The 22,387-nt window shown below is 45.7% G+C and overlaps 1 protein-coding gene across 1 annotated transcript in view; it reads right to left on the bottom strand.

The window, feature by feature from the left end:
* Positions 1–22,387, bottom strand: part of CCDC146 (coiled-coil domain containing 146) — a 114,920-nt gene that overhangs the window by 9,916 nt on the left and 82,617 nt on the right. The window contains exons 7-15 of the mRNA XM_070947395.1: positions 18,947–19,020; positions 17,650–17,877; positions 16,392–16,578; positions 14,287–14,382; positions 10,934–11,104; positions 7,029–7,117; positions 6,758–6,922; positions 5,831–6,055; positions 4,576–4,804 (exon numbers count right to left, since the gene is read on the bottom strand). Coding sequence (XP_070803496.1) covers positions 4,576–4,804; positions 5,831–6,055; positions 6,758–6,922; positions 7,029–7,117; positions 10,934–11,104; positions 14,287–14,382; positions 16,392–16,578; positions 17,650–17,877; positions 18,947–19,020 — 1,464 coding nt within the window. The remainder of the gene's footprint in view (positions 1–4,575; positions 4,805–5,830; positions 6,056–6,757; positions 6,923–7,028; positions 7,118–10,933; positions 11,105–14,286; positions 14,383–16,391; positions 16,579–17,649; positions 17,878–18,946; positions 19,021–22,387) is intronic.

Below are 22,387 nucleotides of genomic sequence, written 5' to 3'. Positions count from 1 at the left end.
CATCTGACAGGGAGCCACAGCAGAGGGCCCCAAGAGCCGCATGCGGCTCAAGAGCTGCAGGTTGCTGACCCCTGCCCTAGGCCAATGGCAGTACGCTTTGTTAACATCTTTTGCCAGATAAAACATTACTGTTCAAAGGTTACGCAGCCAATAAAGAAGGAATGTGTTTAGAGGAAGATGGTAACCAAAGCAAACATTTAATTTGCTTCATAAATTGTCAATGGAGCTTAACCTTTGGCTGATTAAAACAAACGAACAAGTAGAGCTGTAGCTTTGGGTTTCAGTTTAGCCATTCAGACTTTTTGTTGCTATAAAAATTAGGTCCAAAGCAGGGGTGAATTTCACATAATTTTACCACTGGCTCGCCACGCACCGAAAATGTGAGCGCGCGCGGCTTAGAAAACCTGGCTAAACAGGACGGCATAGCGTCAGGGCGGGTGGGCAGGACATCCCCACCCGCAGGTCGCCACTACTGGCTGAATACCCCCACTGGTCCAAAGTACAAACTCAATACAGGAATGAATCAAAGAAAAATGCCCTGGGGGAAAAAAATTGCCATTTGCTGATAAGGTCAAGAGCGAGCATGCATTTTCACAAAGAAAGGAAGGTCCCCACAGGAAGGCAGTCCGCAATATTTTTGTCGTTTAGTGGTGAGATCTGACAGCAGAATAACAGAGTTGGAAGCGACCTCGGAGGTTTTGAGTCCAACCCCCTACTCAAGCAGGAGAATTTGTACTGTTCCAGACAAGTGTTTGTCCAACATCTTCTTAAAAACCTCCAGTGTCGGAGCATTTGCAACTTCTGGAGGCAAGTCGTTCCACTGGTTAATTGACGAGGTCACTCATGCCCTCGTCACTTCCCGCCTGGACTACTGCAACGCTCTCTACATGGGGCTCCCCTTGAGGAGCACCCGGAGGCTCCAACTGGCGCAGAGTGCGGCCGCGCGGGTGGTAATGGGAGCGACATGGCGTTCCCATGTAACACCCCTCCTGCGCGAGCTGCACTGGGTCCCGGTGGTCTTCCGTGTGCGCTTCAAGGTCTTTGTTACCACCTTTAGAGCGCTCCATGGCTTAGGACCTGGTTATCTACGGGACCGCCTGCTGCCACCAGTAGCCTCCCACCGGCCGGGTACACTCTTATAGAGAGGGGCTTCTCCGGGTGCCGTCAGCCAAACAATGTCGACTGGCGGCCCCCAGGGGGAAAGCCTTCTCTGTGGGGGCACCTACTACCTGGAATGAGCTCCCCCCGGAGACACGGAGGATCCCGGATCTACGCACCTTCCGCTGCGCTCTTAAAACCTTTTTATTCCATCAGGCTGGCCTGGCTTAATTTTTTCCCTTTTTCCCTTTTAAAACACAAATTTTAATTTGTTTTTAATTTATTGGGGTGTTTTTAAATCTGTCTTCGGCCAAATTGTTTAACTCGGTTTTATTCTGTTTTTAAATTTTGTATTTATGTGTTTTTTATCTTGAGGCTGTTCACCGCCCTCAGTGAAGGCGCCCTCACCGCCTTTGGGAGTAGGGCAGTATACAAATCAAATAAACTAACTAAAACTAAACTAAACTAAACTAAACTGTCAGGGAATTTCTCCTTAGTTCTAAGTTGCTTCTCTCTTTGATTGGTTTCCACCCATCGCTTCTTGTCCTGCCTTCAACTGTTTTGGAGAATAGCTTGACTCCCTCTTCTTTGTGGCAGCCCCTGAGATACTGGAACACTGCTATCATGTCTCCCCTTGTCCTTCTTTTCATCAAACTAGCCATGCCCAGTTCCTGCAACCGTTCTTTTTATGTTTTAGCCTCCAGTCCCCTCATCATCTTTGCTGCTCTTCTCTGCACTCTTTCCAGAGTCTCAACATCTTTTCCATAATATGGTGACCAAAACTGGATGCTGTATTCCACGTGTGGCCTTACCAAGGCATTCTAAAGTGGTATTAACACTTCACATGATCTTGATTCTATAACGCAGCCTAGAACTGTGTTAACTTTTTTGGCAGCTGCAACAACATACTGCTGGCTCATATTTAAGGGATTGTCCACCATCGAGCCGTTCTTGACTATTTAAAGCGAGGATTAAAATTGAAACAGAGTTTGTCTTCTGTAGAATCGTTTGGTTGACCAGACCCATTGTTTGACAGCAATAGGAGTGAAAGTAGATTGAGGCTTATATTAGAATGGTTTCTAGACAACGGACCATAACACCCGACAACTTCGTGTTTTTTGTTTTTTTTTAATGAAAGCTCAAATAAGGAACTTAAAAGAGTTTTTCTTCTGAACAAAAAACAGATCCTGCTCTAAGATTCATGGAACAAAGATTTATCCACCACAATTGCAGAGGTTTCCTCTCTTGTTCAAAGGACAACCTCCAAAATCCTGCTCTAGCTTTTCCAGAACCTGTGGGACACCAAGTTCTAATTCTAGAGGTTCACAGGATAGTGGGGAATGGAAGGATTTATATTTAAATATGAATAAATAAACAATTTAAATAGGAGTTATCTGTGTGCAGCAGCTGCCAAAAAAGCCAACACAGTTCTAGGCTGCATAAACAGAGGGAATAGAATCAAGATCACGTGAAAGGTTAATACCATTTTATAATGCCTTGGTAAGGCCACACTTGGAATACGGCATCCAGTTTTGGTCGCCACGATGTAAAAATGATATAGAGACCCTAGAAAGAGTGCAGAGAAGAGCAACCAAGATGATGAGGGGACTGGAGGCTAAAACATATGAAGAACAGTTGCTGGAACTGGGTATGTCTAGTTTAATGAAAAGAAGGACTAGGGAGACAAATTTAATAAGGCATTTTTAAAAAGTGGGAAGTCTAGAGGCTAAATCATGTGATGGATGACTGAGGGAACTAGGTATGTCTAGTCTAATAAACAGAAGGACTATGGGTGATGTGATAGCAGTGTTCCAATATCTCAGGGGCTGCCCCAAAGAAGAGGGAGTCAAGCTGTTCTCCAAAGCACCTGAGGGTAGGACAAGAAGCAATGGGTGGAAACTAATCCAGGAGAGAAGCAACTTAGAACTAAGGAGAAATTTCCTGACAGTGAGAACAATTAATCAGTGGAACAACTTGCCTCCAGAAGTTGTGAATGCTCCAACACTGGAAGTCTTTAAGAAGATGTTGGATAACCAAAGTGGTGTAGGGTTTCCTGCCTAAGCAGGGAGTTGGACTAGAAGACCTCCAAGGTCCCTTCCAACTATGTTATTCTATTTTACTCTATTCTATATCCTATCAGAAGCTTCTTGGGTGAGAAGCGAAATGTCTTCAAAAGAAAAACAAGTCCCTTTGTCTCCAGAAAAAGCACCTTTGAGACAAGCCATTCCACTCATTAATTGTTCTGTCAGGAAATTTCTCCTTAGTTCTGAGTTGCTTCTCTCCTTGATTAGTTTCCATCCATTGCTTCCTCAGTTTGAATCCATTCCTCAGGTGTTTTGGAGAATAGCTGGACTCCCTCTTCTTTGTGGCGGCCCCTGAGATATTGGGACACTGCTATCATGTCTCCCCTAGTCCTTCTGTTCATTAGACTAGACATACCTAGTTCCCTCAGTCATCCGTCACATGATTTAGCCTCTAGACTTCCCACTTTTTAAAAATGCCTTATTAAATTTGACCTGGCAATGGGAAGGGAAGTGGAGAGGCCGGCCGACTGGCTGGCTGAGAAAGTGCCAGTCAGCTCAACTGTCTCATTTACCCACTTCCTTCCTGTTCAGTGTGTGTATTCGGCGTCGTCACAATGCACGCACCTTGGAAATTAGCCAAGCTAGACTGGTACCGGCACATTCCTCTATTGCAGTGATGGCTAACCTTTTTGCCGTCGTGTGCGAAAAGCCGGGGGAGCGCGGGGTGGGTGGGTGTCACGCACGTGCGTGGCCACACCCATAATTTAATGTCCCCCATTCCCCGACCCCCCACACATGTGTGCGCGACCCCCCCTGCGCTCCCCCCACTTTTGGCACACAATGGCAAAAATGTTTCCGGTAGGCCCAGTAGGCCCGTTTTTCACCCTCCCCAAGCTCCAGAGGCTTTCTTGGGGCCTGGGGAGGGCAAAAACAGCCTTCCCCAACCCCCAGAGGCCCTCCAGAGGCTGGAAACAGACGGTTTTCCAACTTCTGGTGGGCCCGCCAGACTCGTTTTTTTTGCCCTCCCCAGGCTCCAGAGGCTTTCCTTGAGCCTCTGGGAGGGCAAAAAATGGCCTCCCCAGGCTCTGGAGGCCCTTCCTGAACTTTGGGTAGGGCCATTTTTCTCCCTCCCCAAGTCACCGTGCATGCTCTGCCCTTACTTGCATCCTAAACGGGCCGCATGGGGACTCCTGGGAGGGGAGGGGAGGGGTGGGCCAGCCAGGAGTGGGATTTGAGGGTTCTCCAAACTACACAGAATCTTAGCTAGAGGTTCTCCCGAACCCCTGTGAACCCCCAGCAGCCCTCCCCTGGTGACGTTCATTCTGAGCGCTAACTCTGCAGAGATTATGAGAAGCTCAACGAGGAGGAAGCCTCTCTAACCCAGTTATCAGATGGAGAAATGCTAGCTTAAAGCAAAAATCCACGTAGGGAAAATGTGTCTTCGCTTGCATACCTGAATTTGAAGGACCACTAAATCAGCGTCGAGAGTCCTCTTGGTCGGCAACATTTTGACGGATAATTCAATCTGCCTCTTCTTCTCGATCATCTTCAGTTTGAGATAGCGTATTTTCTCATCCATCACATTGATCTCGATATCGCCGTTTCGGCTCATCATTTCCTGAATGTTGATTTTTTCGTAAAAAATACACACTTCTTCTTCGCGCTCGATGAGCTGAACGCCACTGTAATGAAATCCGAAGGAAAGGACGGACTGTAAAGGTGTATTACAAAAGATCTGATTCCCTGTAAGATACCCTTCAAGCGGAATGCAGGTAGTCCTCGACTTACAACCGTTCATTTAGTGACCGTTCAAAGTTACAACGGCGCTAAAAAAAATGACTTACGACCATTTTTCACAGTTACAACCTTTGCAGCCTCCCCAGGGTCACGTCAGCTTGGCAACTGACTCATATTTATGACGGCTGCAGCATCCCGGAGTCACGTGATCACCTTTTGCGACCGTCTGATAAGCAAAATCAATGGGGAGAGCCAGATTCATTTAACAACTGGGTTACCAACTTAATAACTGCAGTGATTCACTTAGCAATTGTGGCAACAAATGTCGTAAAATGGGGCAAGATTCACTTAACAAATGTCTCGCTTAACAACAGAAATTTGGGGCTCAGTTGTGGTCGTAAGTTGAGGACTACCGTGTTTTCCCGAAAATAAGACCTCCCCTGATAATAAGTCCAAACGGGCTTTTGAGTGCATGCGCTAAAATAAGCCCTCCTTAAAATATTTAAACGCATGCACAGCCGGTCCCCGCCATTTCCTCTGGTTAGGGTTAGGGAGACAGAGCTAGAAAATCAGGTAAGACGGCAAGAGAAGCCCTGTCTTGCTCCATGCGCCCCAAAATAATAAGACCTCCCCAAAAATAAAGCTAAGTGCTTATTTCGGGGTTCAAAAAAATATATAAGACAAGGTCTTATTTTCGGGGAAACACGGTACCTGTCTCAACAGTATATATATTGTCAGTAAACTCAAAGATATTTTAATTAAATGGTGTTATTTTTCTCTTCCTTTACATTTTGTATATTTAGGAATAATTTCGGGGCATTGGCTAGAATATCAACCCGATTTTGGGAATCGAAATAATTAAAAACAGAATGGCTGCTCTTTTTTTGTTCTTTGTTTTTGTTCCATCTCCAAACAAATTGACTCCTTGTATAACTCTGCCAACGAAGGCGTTCGAGGTCCCGCCTCCGTACCTTTCATTTCGTCTCTGGACAGCCTTCTCGTACGTCTTACGCAACTGGACCATCTCCTCCTCAATCCGGGTGAGCGTGTTGGTCAGCCGTTCGACGTCCATCAGCTGCTGCTCCCGCTTCTCCTTCATATCCTGGACGGTCTGATAAACCTTGCAAACATCGCTCTGAATGCTGTCCTTGATCGCAACGTTGTTGGCGTACTTCATCTGATATTTTTGCAGTTTTCTGCAAAAGGCAATGGAAACATCAGAGCCGCGGTGATACCGCGGTGGTTAGAATGCAGTAAGGTAAAGGTAAAGATTCCCCCGCACGTGCCTGCTAGTCGTTCCCGACTCTAGGGGGCGGTGCTCATCTCCGTTTCAAAGCCGAAGAGCCACTGTTGTCCTCCTATTTTCTTTTGTATTTTTGTATTGTATTCTATAATCTAATCCAATGTTTAAAGGGTAAAGAGTACAATTGAGAAGCGGATATCAAAAAGAAAAGACTTGCACCCTAATTTATTTATTTTTTTAAAAAAACAGATTTCTAAATGAAATCAAGAAAATGATAGCAGTGTTCCCATATCTCAGGGGTTGCCCCAAAGAAGACGGGGTCAAGCTATTCTCCAAAGCACCTGAAGGCAGGACAAGAAGCAATGGGTGGAAACTAATCAAGGAGAGAAGCAACTTAGAACTAAGGAGAAATTTCCTAACAGTGAGAATAATAAACCAACGGAACAGGTGGCCTTCAGAAGTTGTGGGTGAACCATCACTGGAGGCTTTCAAAAACAGACTGGACAACCATGTGTCTGAAATGGTGTAGAGTCTCCTGCTCGAGCGGAGGGTTGGACTAGAAGACCTTCAAGGTCCCTCCCAACTCTGTTATTCTATTCTAGTCTATTCCATTCCGAAATTATTTTTCAGGTGAATTGTTCACCTGAATACTCACCTCTCTTTAATGACAGCATTGTTCCTTAGGATTTCCATCTCATTATCCAGCATTTTGACTTTGTCTTTAATTTCATTGGTTTTCTGGCGAGCGCAGTGTACAAGGTTCACCAACTTGTTTCTCTCGTGCCGCACGACGTCATACAGTTTGGCAAATTCTTTCATCCTGAAATCCACCCCCCCAAAAAAATATTTTAAGGAAAACGTTGATGCATCAACCTCCTTTCCTCCCCAATATGAAGCCAACAAACCCATTGAAACAATTTTCTTACTGTCTCTGAATTTCTCTCTGTTTCTTGGTATGCTCCCTAATTTCAAAGTCTTTCGTTTTTATTTCTGCGATAATGTTATTCAGACGCGCCTGCGAAAAGACACACAGCAGTGGATATTGGGGAGCTGTTAGAATTGTGTTGGATGTTTATCCTACGGTTGGGTAGATAATATATTGAAAACTATGTTCTGTAACTTTAACTGCTACAAGATGACTAATTGGCTGTGCTAAGCAGACATAAAAGAAGGCAGGAAGTTCATTCACTTCTGCTCCTGCTATTAGAAGGTTGAACTGCTGAAAGGAACTGTGTCTGTGTTACTGAAGAGAACTGGAATTGTAAGCAAACTATGTTTTTGTGTTGAACCGTGATTATTTGAAGAAGGGTTATCTTTGTTTTGAGAAGCCAAGTTTGTTGCTTTTTTACTACAAGTAAAGATTGTTTATTTTTCTTACAATGTTCAGAGTCTGTGAGTATCTGTGTGTTTTGCTAAGCAACGTATCTATTCGCTGTCTGGTCCGTTGCACCACTTTGCAGAGGGCAGTTTTACCCTCAACAAATTGCATGGCCGTTTCTAAAGTTCAAGGAGGCAAAAAAATTAATTCCAAAAACGACAGTGTCGTTCTGTATTTCAAAAACAGAATACGGTGTTCTCAGAAGCAAAAACATGGAGCTCGGTTATCAGAAAAGCATGGCTACAGATTAAATGGAGCTCCAATGCTTTTGCATTTTGCACTACTGAGACCCGAAGGCAAGTGTAACACAAAAGGCAGGTCATCCTCAACTTACGACCACAATTGAGCCCCCAAATTTCTGTTGTTCGGTGAGATGTTTGTGAAGTGAGCTTTGCCTCATTTTACGACCTTTCTCACCACAGTTGTTAAGTGAATCGTTGCAACGGTGGTTAAGTGAATCTGGCTTTTCCCCCCTTGACTTTGTTCATCAGAAGGTCGCAAAAGGGGATCACATGACACTTCCCCCCCCCCCGGGAGGAACATTGCAACTGTCATAAATATGAGCTAAGCATCTGAATTCTGATCACGTGACCAGGGGGATGCTTCAAAGGTTGTAAGTGTGAAGAATGGTCGAAAGTCACATTTTTCAGTGCCCTTGTAACGTTGAAGGGTCACTAAACAAACCGTTGTAAGTCAAGGACGACCTGTACTGAGACAGGAAGGCAAATGTAAGGCGAAAGACTTTAAATCAGTGGATGCAGGCAAGGGATGTCTGTAAGCATATTTTCCCTCTGATCCGATCATTTGTAATTTGTAAATTATCTGATTAGAAAGTATGCTTAAAAAGCTAAAGGTAAAGGTTCCCCTCGCACATATGTGCTGGTCATTCCCGACTCTAGGGGGCGGTGCTCATCTCCGTTTCAAAGCCGAAGAGCCAGTGCTGTCCAAAGACGTCTCTGTGGTCATGTGGCCGGCATGACTAAACGCCAAAGGCGCACGGAACGCTGTTACCTTCCCACCAAAGGTGGCCCCTATTTTTCTACTTGCATTTTTTTACGTGCTTTCGAACTGCTAGGTTGGCAGAAGCTGGGACAAGTAACGGGAGCTCACCCCGTGACGCGGCACTAGGGATTCGAACCGCTGAACTGCCGACCTTTCGATCGACAAGCACAGCGTCTTAGCAACTGAGCCACCACGTCCCTATAAAGTATGCTTACAGACAGACTTATAGGCTGTGAAAATATCTACAGACTCCTCACATCCTGGACATAAATTGTTTCAACTTCTACCCTCAAAACGACGTTATAGGGCACTGCACACCAGAACAACTAGACTTTCCCCTATGCCATCACTCTGCTAAACAACTAATTCCCACACCACACGGTCAACCTATTTACTAAGACTGTATTACTATTCTTCTTCTCATCCTTCCTATTACCTATCTCCTTTTCTACTTATGACTATAACCATTGGTGAGTTTCACATAATTTAACAACCGGTTCGCCCAGCACCAAAAATGTGAGTGCGCACGCATGCGCGTGGCCTTCTGTGCATGCACTTTGCTCAGACAGCTTGCACACATTCACGCGGCTTAAAAAAGCAACTAAGTAGGACAGCATAGCGCCAGGGCGGGTGGGCGGGCTCAACCGCAGGTCACAACTACCAGTACGCCCGAACCGATCCATTCCGAACCGATCCGAACCGGCTGAATCCCAACCCTGACTATTGTTGCTTGTATCTTTACAATTTATATTGTTTTACTTAGTTTCCTAGTATGGTTTATGCCGATTGCTTATTTAGTATCCTATGACTATCACTAAGGGTTGTATCTTATGATTCACGATGAACGTATTTTTAGGATGACTAGGATCATGATTTATCACTTATATCTTCTATGTACACTGCGAGCTTATGCACCGAAGACAAATTCCTTGTGTGTCCAATCACACTTGTCCAATAAAGAATTCTATTCTATATTGTAAGTCAGAACTGTCTCCCTCGGAATATAATGTAATTGCAGATATGTTTATTATTTGTTACGTTGTCTTGTATGTTATTTATATGGTGTGTTGTTCTTTTGTGTGTGTGTGTGTGTGTTCTCTTTTTAATGGAAAATGTAAATAAAGGCTATTTTTTTAAAAAAAGAATCATCATCCCCCCTCACATGTTCGGAGGGGCCTCATATCTCTATTCTCATCTCAAAAGAAATGATAGGCCTAACAAAGCTAACACAGGTAGGCCTCACAGAAAAAAATTGACTTACCTAGCAACCCGTTGCAGTCCTAATTCTGGTGATTTCCCACACGGGGCAAGTGAATGCAGTAGAGGAAGAAGAACAATGATATTACATATAAGTTTAGGCTTGCCAGGGATCTAGATTTGAAAGAGGTGTGGTGCGCCATTGTTTTGGTGATGAAAATGAACGGGAAGATATTATGAATGAGTCAAAAATCTACTCTAAAGAACAGGGGTGTCAAACTCGAGGCCCGCAAGGCCGGATCCGGCCCGCAGAGTGCTTATATCTGGCCTGCGGGGCCTCCCTGGAAACAGCGAAGGACTGGACCGCAGTGCCTCAGCCAGCAAAAACAGAGCTCTGTTTTTCCTCACAGAGGCTTGCAGGAGGCTGTTGCAGCCCAAAACAGACCTCGTGATGGCCGCGTGCGGCTCTCCAGAGCTCCGTTTTCGCTGGCAGAGGATTGCAGGAGGCTGTTGCAGCCCAAAACAGACCTCGTGATGGCCGCGCGCGGCTCTCCTGAGCTCCGTTTTCGCTGGCAGAGGATTGCAGGAGGCTGTTGCAGCCCAAAACAGACCTCGTGATGGCCGCGCGCGGCTCTCCTGAGCTCCGTTTTCGCTGGCAGAGGATTGCAGGAGGCTGTTGCAGCCCAAAACAGACCTCGTGATGGCCGCGCGCGGCTCTCCTGAGCTCCGTTTTCGCTGGCAGAGGATTGCAGGAGGCTGTTGCAGCCCAAAACAGACCTCGTGATGGCCGCGCGTGGCTCTCCTGAGCTCCGTTTTCGCTGGCAGAGGATTGCAGGAGGCTGTTGCAACCCAAAACAGACCTCGTGATGGCCGCGCGCGGCTCTCCTGAGCTCCGTTTTCGCTGGCAGAGGATTGCAGGAGGCTGTTGCAGCCCAAAACAGACCTCATGATGGCCGCGCGCGGCTCTCCTGAGCTCCGTTTTCTCTGGCAGAGGATTGCAGGAGGCTGTCGTGGCCGAAAACGGAGCTTGGGAGCCCATTTTAGCTGGCAGAGCGCTCGAGCCTCCACAGGCACCCCCGACACAAGTGACGTCGAGCTGGCAATGCCCACCCTGACCACGCCCACCCCAGCCCCCCGAGCTCAAACACAACCCTGATGCGACCCTCAATAAAATTGAGTTTGACACCCCTGCTATAGAGGTATGGAAAGTCCGGGTGATCCGAGATAGAAGGACCAAATTAGATGCTCCCTCACCTGAGCTTTCAAGAAATCCTTCGATTTTTGTTCCCTCTCATCCGCCTTGAGCTGGGTCATACGGATCAAGTTATTGAACTCTTCCCTGTAATGCTCCTGAGCCCCAATAAGTTGGTCTTCCTCTGCGAGGCACTGATCGAGAATCCGCACTTCGGAATCGGTGGATGTTTTCTAGGGAGACAATCCCAGAATGGTAGATGTTAATAAGTATCTGTAGAAGAGAATATTCAAGCCCAAGGAGCTGAACAGTGGAGTCCTTGGTGCTCTCTGAGTTTGGTTGTTTTCTTAGATGTTTTAAATGACCCAAAATAGGTAACACCATCAACACGGATGATGTTAGCTAGCTTGATAATGAAACGTCTACAAGAAAACCGCCAGGTTCACCAAGGACCCCTCGTGTCAAACCTGAACTACAAATAGTCTCCTTTATTAGTATCTATTCTTTCTTTCTTCCTCTCTCTCTCTCTCTCTCTCTCTCTATCTCCCTCCTCCTCTCCATCTATCCATCCATCCATCATCTATCATCTCTGTCATCTGTCAGCTATCATCTCTCTCTCATCTCTCTCTGTCTGTCTGTCTATCTATCTATTATCTCTACCTACCTACCTACCCATCTATCTATTATCTGCCATCTGTCATCTATCCGTCAATCTCTCTTCCTCCCTCCCACCATCCATCCATCCATCATCCATTTATCAACCATTATCTGTCTGTCTGTCTGTCTATCATCTATCTATCTATCTATCTATCTATCTATCTATCTATCTATCTATCTATCTATCTATCTATCTTATATCTCTATTTATCTACCTACCTACCTACCCATCTATCATCTGCCATTTGTCATCTATTTGTCAATCTCCCTTCCTCCCTCCCACCATCCTCCATTTATCAACTATTATCTGTCTGTCTGTCTGTCTATCTATCTATCATCTATCTATCATCTCTCTATCTATCTACCTAGCTACCTAGCTACCCACCCAGCCATCTATCATCTGCCATCTGTCATCTATTTGTCAATCTCTCTTCCTCCCTCCCACTATCCTTCCATCATCCATTTATCAACCATTATCTGTCTGTCTGTCTGTCTATCTATCATCTCTCTCTATCTACCTACCTACCTACCTATCTACCCACCCATCCATCTATCTATCATCTGCCATCTGTCATCTATTTGTCAATCTCTCTTCCTCCCTCCCATCATCCATCCATCATCCATATATCAACCATTATCTCTATCTATCTGTCTGTCTGTCTATCATCTATCTATCATCTATCATCTATCTATCTATCTATCTATCTATCTATCTATCTATCTATCTATCTATCCATCCATTCATCCATCCATCCATCCATCCATCCATCCATCCATCCATCTATCCATCCATCAATCCAGTGATGTTTGTTAGGAAAAACTCGAGGGAAGGAGTTTTATGAAAATGATTTCAAGGTCCTCAGGACATGCAGGATGTAGACAGAAATCCTTCAGTTATTGTTTCTTATCCCTTTTCCATTCGTTGCCTGGCCTGTTTGAATAGACTTCTCTGTTCCTTTGGGTCATTTTGTTCCTTTCTCCCCTGTCTGCCAGGCTGTTGTTCTCCAATGCTTGCCATACTCTCTAGCATGGAAGAAAGCTGGAGGGGGAGGCACCATGCTTGGCAGGTTGCCAGGTTTCCTCTCCGATTTTTCAGCCGTAGCTTTCCGTGAAAATTGTTTGGTCTGCATCTTTCTCTAGATTTCATCCCTTTCTTTCATCGGGGATGCCATATTCCCATTCTGCTTAGTAATTTGGGCACCGAGTATGATGTAGAAATATTGGTAATACGGTAAAAAAAATACGGGATAGCAGTGGGGGAACCCATGTTCTAATCCATCCTCGGTTTTGTGGGGATTGATCAGCTCGGCTCATAGTGTTGTTGTTGTTGTGTGGATACAATGGGAGGTGGGGATGCTATGTACAGATCTACCTTAGGGTATAAATCTAACAAACATGTTTGGGCCATCAGAATGAAGAAAAATAGCCTTTAGCAAGCACTGTACCTTACTATTTCAGATTTCTCCATTGCCCCTATTCAGAAAGTCAAAAAAACCCTCTTACATTATTTATTCCACCCTCAGCACCACTTCTTATTCTTATAGTTACATTACCCCTTACAGACAGACAGACAGACAGACAGACAGACAGACAGACAGACAGACAGACAGATAGATAGAGATAGATAGATGGATGAGAGAGAGAGAGATGATAGATTACAGAGATGATAGAAAGATGATAGATAGATGGAGAGGGAGAGATAGATTGATGATAATAGATAATAGATACACAGATAGATATAGATGATAGATAGATAGATAGATAGATAGATAGATAGATAGATAGATAGATAGATAGATAGATAGATAGATAGATGATAGATTGATTGATTGAACCTGGCTAGAAGAAAAACACACATAAACCCTACGAAGAAGTAAGAAAATATATATATATATATATAAGAAGCGATAGACATCACAATCTCCGGAATGTTTAAAAGTTTAAAAAAAATTTTTTTATTTTAAAACTTGTGCTAAGCTTTCGTCAGCCCCTACCGACTTCGTCAGAGTATAAAATTTTAGGACAATTGTGTGTGTGTGTGTGTGCGTGTGTGTGTGTGTGTGTGTGTGTGTATGTAAGTAAGGTTTTTCTGCATAGGAAAAAGGGAGGGAGGGAAGTGAAAGGGAGGGAGGGAGGGAGAGATTGACAGATAGATGATAGATAGACAGATGATAGATGGATGGAGAGGGAGAGATAGATGACAGATGATAGATAGATAGATAGATAGATAGATAGATAGATAGATAGATAGATAGATAGATAGATGATAGATTGATTGATTGAACCTGGCTAGAAGAAAAACACACATAAACCCTACGAAGAAGTAAGAAAATATATATATATATATATAAGAAGCGATAGACATCACAATCTCCGGAATGTTTAAAAGTTTAAAAAAAAAAATTTTATTTTAAAACTTGTGCTAAGCTTTCGTCAGCCCCTACCGACTTCGTCAGAGTATAAAATTTTAGGACAATTGTGTGTGTGTGTGTGTGTGTGTGTATGTAAGTAAGGTTTTTCTGCATAGGAAAAAGGGAGGGAGGGAAGTGAAAGGGAGGGAGGGAGGGAGAGATTGACAGATAGATGATAGATAGACAGATGATAGATGGATGGAGAGGGAGAGATAGATGACAGATGATAGATAGATAGATAGATAGATAGATAGATAGATAGATAGATAGATAGATAGATGAGAGCAGCATCAGAGGAAAGATTTTGACAGGCTTGGCGGATGAATAAAACACAGCTGTCCCATTACCTCTTGAGTCAGATTTCGCTTTGCTATTTCCACTTCTCTCTGAAGCTCCCTTCGCCTCTCTAATATTGCCCCATCCTCTTTAGGGACAGCATCTAACTGTACAAGGGGGGATAAAAAAAGGAGGTTATGTACAGAAAAGGAAGAAAGTGTGTTATTTTAATCTAACCCAATCACGGGTGGGCTGCTAGGGGTTCTCAGGGATTCGGGAGAACCTCTAGCTAATATTCTGTGCAGTTTGGAGAACCCCCAAATCCCACTCCTGGCTGGTCCTGTCCTGCCCACTCCACCCCTCCCAGGAGTCCCCACGCAGCCCCTTTTGGATTCAGGTAAATTCAGGGCTCGCGCGGAGGCTCGGGAGGGTGAAAAATGGGCCTACCGGAAGTTCGGGAAGAGGGCCTCTGGAGCCTGGGGAGGCTGTTTTCGCCCTCCTGAAGGCTGAAGGAAAGCCTCTGGAGCCCGGGGAGGGCAAACCCCCCATCATGGTGCAGGAGGCCAACTAGGCCACGCCCACCATGGCCATGCCCACCCAGCAACCAGACAGAGAACCCCTCGCTAAAATTTTTGAAGCCCACCACTAAACTCAGTGTTGGTGAACCTTTTCGGCACCGAGTGGCAAAACGGGAACGCACCAGTGTAGACGCATGCCAAAAACCGGAAGAGCAGCCAACTGGTGTGCATGCACATGCTGGGAAGATGATCTTCTGGTTTCCGGCGTGTGCATGCACACCAGCCACCTGGTCTTCACAACCGGTTCACCGAGACCCAAAAATGTAAGCATGCATGTGTGCGGCATCGAAAAACCGGCGATTATATAGGATGTGATAGCACCGGGGCAGGTACTATCGGAACTCCCAGTTCGCCTGAATTAGTCCGAACCGGCAGCAGCCCACCACTGAATATAATACAGGGGTCCCCAACCCTCCCAGGACACGGCCGTGGTGTATTTGGAACTGGTACATGAGTGTGGGGGGCTGCCATAAACGCATGCATGCAAGTTGATCTGCAACACACATGTGTGTGCACTGGCCTGCCACTTGTGCGGCCTGGTTCCCGCCAAGCCGCAAAGATTGAGGACCGCTGGTCTATTTGGAACCGGGCGGCACAAGAGGCAGGGCAACACACCAGTGGTGGGTTGTCTCCGGTTCGCGCCGGTTCTATAGAACCAGTAGTAAAACCGGTGGGAGGCTCCGCCCACCCACCCCGACGTCATCAAAATGCTTCTGCGCATGCGCAGAAGAGTGCACGGCCCCACAGTGAACCGGTAGTAAAGGTAAGTAGAACCCACCCCTGCAACACACGTGTACACATGTGCGTGTCTGCATGCGGCCTGGTTCCTTTCTTCCGCCTTCCAAGCCGGGCCAGCAAGCCGTAAAGGTTGAGGGACCGTTGATATAATAGAAATTGCTAAACTCTTATAGCTTCGGAAATCTTAAATTTGTATTATTTTTCCCCCCCCAAAAAAACCCCCAACCAAATATCTATTGTACGCAGTGGTGGGTTTCAAAATTTTTTACTACCGGTTCTGTGGGCGTGGCTTGGTGGGCATGGCATGACTTGGTGGGCGTGGCTTGGTGGGTGTGGCTTGATGGGCATGGCAGGGGAAGGATACTGTAAAATCTCCATTCCCACCCCACTCCAGGTGAAGGATACTGTAAAATCTCCATTCCCTCCTCACTCCAGGGGAAGGATACTGTAAAATCTCCATTCCCACCCCGCTCCAGGGGAAGGATACTGTAAAATCTCCATTCCCTCCTCACTCCAGGGGAAGGATACTGTAAAATCTCCATTCCCTCCTCACTCCAGGGGAAGGATACTGTAAAATCTCCATTCCCTCCTCACTCCAGGGGAAGGTTACTGCAAAATCCCCATTTCCTCCCGATCAGCTGGGACTCGGGAGGCAGAGACTGGATGGGGGCGGGGCCAGTCAGAGGCGGTATTTACTGGTTCTCCAGAACTGGTCAGAACCTGCTGGAACCCACCTCTGGCTGTACGACATCCTTCAGTCATCCTCTTCTTAGCAACCACACTTTTTAACAGTGTGTGCCCCAAAGAACGGAAAAAGTAACAAAACTCAACATTTGCTCTTCAAACTTACGGGTACGCACCTCTAAAAGCATCCTTTCGTGATGCGACTGAACTTGTGCCAGACTTTCGTGCGCGATTTTAAGCTGCATCTCCATCTTTTTAAAGGTGCGCAAGTCCTTCTCCTTCTCTCTTTGCATCCGACAGAGAGTATCGTGCAGTTTCTGTTTCAAATTGGACATGTTGCGGAAGCCCATTTCTAATTGGCCCCTACGTGAGCGAAGAAAAAAGTAGTTTTTGTTACGACAAAAACAAGGGACCCAGGATTTTCTGACAGGTAATCCACGGTCAGTAAGGATGGGATCTCACCATTCCTCTACTCTGATACTAAGCACAGGAGCCCCCCAGGGAGTTGTTATTATTATTATTATTATTTATTGAATTTCTATACCGCCCTACTCCCGAAGGACTCAGGGCGGTGAACAGCCGTGGAATAAAACACATACATATACAAAATTTAAAATCAAATAAAATGAATTAAATAAATTTGGCTGAAATTAAAACCCATAATTTAAAATACCCATATTTTAAAACACATTAAAATTTAAAATTTGCACTTAAAAGGGAGAAGATTTAGGCGAGGCCAGCTTGATGAAATAAAAGAGTCTTCAACTCGCGGCGGAAGATGTGCAGATCCGGAATCCTCCGTATCTCTGGGGGGGAGCTCGTTCCAGATCGTCGGTGCCTCCACAGAGAAGGCTCTCCCCCTAGGGGCCGACAGCCGACATTGTTTGGCCGACGGCACCTGGAGGAGCCCCTCTCTGTGGGAGCGTACTGGACGGTGGGAGGCTATTGATGGTAGTAGGCGGTCCCGTAAGTAACCAGGTCCTAAGCCATGGAGCGCTTTAAAGGTGGTAACCAGAACCTTGAAGCGCACCCGGAAGACCACCGGGAGCCAGTGCAGCTCGCGCAGGAGAGGTGTTACATGGGAGCTCCACGCCGCTCCCATAACCACCCGCGCAGCCGCACTCTGCGCCAGTTGGAGCAGTTGTGTGCGAAGCCCTTTCCTCTATTCCTTGTACACACATGACTGCACCCCAGGGGTGAAATGCTCCCGGTTCGGACCTCTCAGGTTGCCTTGATACTGATCCTGACTCCCGCGCCTCCTCCTCCTCTGATTTGGCAGCTGGAGTGGCCGGCGGCCGACAGGCGACAACATTGGTCTCGATGGCCGACTCAGATCGGATCTTGCAACACTAACCTGGGACACCTTCATTCGCTAAAAAATAAATGTTCAGGGACAGGAAGAACCCACAATGGCCCCCGACTAATCAATCTCACCTCTCTGAAATGGCGGTGCCTTCGTTCTCTTTATTCATCTCGTGCACCTTGGTCTGAGTGTTGAATTCTCGCTCTTTGATCTCGAGCAGTGCTTTCTTCCCTTCGACCTCTTTGATCGCGTCTTCTTTCTCCACCATGGTCTCCGTGCACTTGGTCTCCATTTTTTTGGACGTCTCCACAAGTTCTTGCGCTTCTTCCTGAAGCGAGATTTTTCTTTTTTCGATCTCTCTGTAAGTAGCAGCGGCAGAGGCTGACGTGAGTAAGAATAAGGTGTCTGTGTTTCCTATTTGTGGTATTTTTTAAAAAAATGTCATTTGGTAAATATGGATGTAGAACAGGGGTGTCAAATTCACGTCGTCACGTCATCACGTGATGTATGGCAACTTTTCCCCCCTTTGATAAACTGGGGGTGGGGGTGGCCAGCATGGGACATATTCCGGCCCACCAGCCGCGAGTTTGACACCCCTATATAGAAGGTTATGAATTGTGGATCGGTTTCGCAAGGGGGGAAATTATTATTGTTGAAATATATTTATCAGTATTCAACCCGGGGGAGGGACATTTTAGGTGTATGTTTGATATTTTGTTTTGTAAACATTTTTGGTTTTGTTTATTTCTTTTGTTTGTTGTTGTTTTTTCTCTTTGCTTTGCTTTTTTTTTTCTTTTTGGGTTTTGTATTTGAACTTTGGAAATACATAAAAAAATATCAAAAGATAATCGCTTAAAATCTGCTTAGGGTATTTTTGGCTTTTATTATTTCATTATTATTTCAAGAACAGGGTGGAGTTGAGTATAGAGTAGAGTAGAGTAGAGTATAGAGTAGAGTAGAGTAGAGTAGAGTAGAGTAGAGTAGAGTAGAATACAACAGATTAGGATTCTTCATTGGCCAAGAGTGATTAGACACACAAGGAATTTGTCTCTGGTGCAGAAGCTCTCAGTGTACATACATGTAATTACAGCCCGACTCTTGAGATTGTAACTATATTCATGGAATGGAATGGAATGTGGAAGGGAAGGGAAGGGAAGGGAAGGGAAGGGAGGAGAGGAGAGGAGAGGAGAGGAGAGGAGAGGAGAGGAGAGGAGAGGAGAGGAGAGGAGAGGAGAGGAGAAGAGAAGAGAAGAGAAGAGAAGAGAAGAGAAGAGAAGAGAAGAGAAGAGAAGAGAAGAGAAGAGAAGAGAAGAGAAATATATTTTAAAAGATGGAATAACAATATAATAATAATACAATAATGTCAACTCCAGTCTAAGCATCTAGCTGATTGTGCAACCAACAATAATAATAAAGAGAAGAACATACTGCATTCTGCGGCTTATTTTTTCCATATCCTTTCCGAGCTGAATAGGAATGGCTTGGAGACGGACAAGTTCATCCTAGTGATAAAATAAACATCAATGTTAGCCGGCGTGAAACTAAGCGTTTAAAGAATGTTTCAGGATGAATTAACTTCGAGCTGGGTCATAGGAACGATCCAAGAATGTCCTGAAAACGAATATTCCCCTGCCCCCTTTGAAATACGTTGGAGTCTAGAAGTTGAGTCGTAACAATTGGTCTTCTTTCTTCTTTTTTGGTTGGAAACGTTTCGTTGCTTATCCAAGTAGCTTCTTCAGTCTGGGCAAGTTGCTTAGGGGGAACCCCATATACCAGGCCTGTCAAACTGGTGGCCCTGCGGGCCATAGCCGACCCACACAGGCCACGCCCACCCCAGCTCTGCAAAGGCAAAAAACATCTCGATACATCCCAATACGGCCCACGATGCTATCGGGTTTGACACCTCTTCCATACACCCCTGTCCTGCAGGAAGGTTTCACTTCTTCACCTAATTTGAATAGGCTCCTTAGGTGAGTAGGCAGAGGTCAGACAGTGTTGTGGCCCGTCAGCGGCCTGTGCAGCTAGTAGCTGATTCCGACAGCGAGGAGGCTGGTGTGGTGCTGCGCCAGCAGCCTGTGCAGCTAGCACTCGAATCAGACAATGAGGAGGCTGGAGAAGATGTGGTGCCAGAGGCAGGGATTCAGCCAGGGCCTTCAGAACCTCCAGAAGCTCCTCAAAGTGAAGAGGACGAAGAGGAGGAGCCTCTTCTCGATGCACGGGCACGCAGAGCTGCCAAAAGGCAGGAGTTGCTCCTCAGGAGGAGGTCTCCTCAAGAGTAAGGCTTGGGGGTAATTGGCCACTCCCTTAGCCTATTTAAAGAGGAACACCAACTGAAGCAATTTGCAGGGAACAACTTTGTTCACATACCTTTGTGTCTTGCTTATCTTATCAGCTTCCTGCAAATTGCTTCTGGGCATTCTGCCAACCAAAGTAAGCTTTCAGTTATTATTCTTTGAATTCTTGGCAGCTGTTAATGCAAGTTAATTAACAGTCGTTGTTGTAAAAGACTGATTTATTTAGTAAAATAAGGTTTGAACGGACTTTGTGTATGCTGCGTTCTTTGGGGTCCGTAGCTGGGGCAGAACAGTCGGGATATAAATGTTACAATACCTAAACCCTTTACTATGATGATGATGATGATGATGATGATGATGATGATGATGATATCTATTTAGTCGAGCCAGGTCTCTCCATGTCTTCCAATCTTGCACTACTTCCTTGAGTTTTTTCTATGTTTGATCTGGTATCAGCTTCGATGGTGTCCAGCTGCCGTGTTCTTTGGTGCTCTGGTTTCCTTTTACCATTGACTCTTCCAATAGCAATAGCACTTAGACTTATATACTGCTTCACAGTGATTTACAGCCCTCTCTAAGTGGTTTACAGAGTCAGCATCCTGCCCTCCAACAATCTAGGTCCTCATTTAATCAACCTCGGAAGGATAGAAGGCTTGAGCCGGTCAGGATCGAACTGCTGGCAGCTGGCAGAATTAGCCTGCAATACTGCAATCTAACCACTGCACCACCATGGCTCTTAATATAATTGTAATATGTTTGTGATGATAGCAATAGGACTTAGACTTATATACCGCTTAACGATGCTTTACCGCCCTCTCTAAGTGGTTTACAGAGTCGGCATATTGCCCCCAACAATCTGGATCCTCATTTAACCAACCTCAGAAGGATGGAAGGCTGAGTCAACCTTGAGCCTGGTGAGAATCGAACTGCCGGCAGTTGGCAGAATTAGCCTGCAATACCCCATTCTAATCACCATAGCTCTTGTTTTCTCCAATGAATTTACTTTCTCCAGGGACTTTGCTTTCTCCAATGAATTCCCCTGCATGACATGGCCAACGTAAGATGCAGTTTCGTGATTTTTGCCTTCCAGTGACACGTCTGGTGTTACGCGATCCAATACCGTGTTTGCCCGAAAATAAGACCCTGTCTTATATTTTTTGAACCCCGAAATAAGCGATTGGCCTTATTTTCGGGGAGGTCTTATTATTTGGGGGGGGGCGTGGAGCAAGATGGGGCTCCTCTTGCCATCTTACCTGATTTCCAGCTCTGTATTTAAATATTTTCAGGGAGGGCTTATTTTCAGAGGGAGTGTTGTGGCTCTGACCCCTGAGGCCGACTTATCGGAGGGAGAAGGCTCCGAACATGAAGGAGAGGAGTTTCGCCAGGCCTCCCTCTCCAGGACCCTCCTCTCTGGCAATGCCTCAGGTGTCTCCCGTAGGAGAAGAGATTGGCTAGGAGCCAGATACCTCCTCACAGTCGGACAGTGAAGGAGATAAGTCTTAGCTGGATCCACGCCAGCGTCAGAGGGACAAGCGCACGCAACAGAAAAGGAGGCGTGCCAGAGATTAAGCTGAGTCACTGGACCACACCCCACAGGGGATATAAGGGGGTGAGGTGGCCATTCAGACTCTGTGACGGACAAAACTAACTACTATCGAGTCACATTGCATCTTTGGAAACAACATTATCTGCCTTGGATTTAATTACGGACTGGACTTGACAATTCTAGAACTGTGTGTATCTTGTTTATGAGTAAAGTTCTTGGCAAGCAGCTACTGGGTTGCTGCCAATCCTCTTATCGAAAGAATTGGTTGTCTGCCAGTTTATTTAACCCCCGGCTGTCTGTTTGTGTGTGTGTATGAGACGGGGACAGAACAGGGAGGGTTATTTTAGCAGATGAGCTCAAAAGCCCGATTGGGCTTATTATCAAGGGATGTCTTATTTTTGGGGAAACAGGGTACTCGCTTGTTAGTCTCCTTTGCTATCCAAGGGATGCACAGGAGCCTTCTCCCGCACGACAGCCCAAATGAATCCTTTATTTATTTATTTATTTATTTATTTATTTATTTATTTATTTATTTATTTATCTATTGGTTCGATTTATATGCCGCCCTTCTCCGGAGACTCAGGGCGGCTTACAATGCATTAAACAATAGCCTTCATACTTTTGTATATACCTGCTTAGTAGGGCTTTCGGCCCCCCCAAGCGGTGTTATTTTTTATACAAAGTCAGCTTATTGCCCCCACAAACCGGGTCCTCATTCTACCTACCTCGGAAGGATGGAAGGCTGAGTCAACCTTGAGCCTGGTGAGATTTTAACTCGCAGTAATTGCAGGCAGCTGGGAACTAAGTGCTACTTTAACAGCATTTAGTCCACTGCGCCACCAGGCTCTTTACCCTAGTAGGGGCATGAAATGTGGCCTCCCTGGTGAACCAGTGAAGTGGACTTGATCTACCGGGTGACTTCTTGGGATCTTGCTCAGACTGAGGAAGCTACTTGGACAAGCGGTGAAACATTTCGAGCCGGCAAGAAAAATCCGGTTGTCTTGAGTCAACTTCCACACAACTCCATCT

This window comes from Pituophis catenifer, unplaced genomic scaffold (assembly GCF_029215685.1).
Source record: "Pituophis catenifer annectens isolate HBS135680 unplaced genomic scaffold, rPitCat1.0.hap2 SCAF_7, whole genome shotgun sequence".
NCBI lineage: Eukaryota > Metazoa > Chordata > Lepidosauria > Squamata > Colubridae > Pituophis > Pituophis catenifer.
Note: the sequence above shows the minus strand (reverse complement) of the source record. Positions and strands in the feature narration are given on the sequence as shown.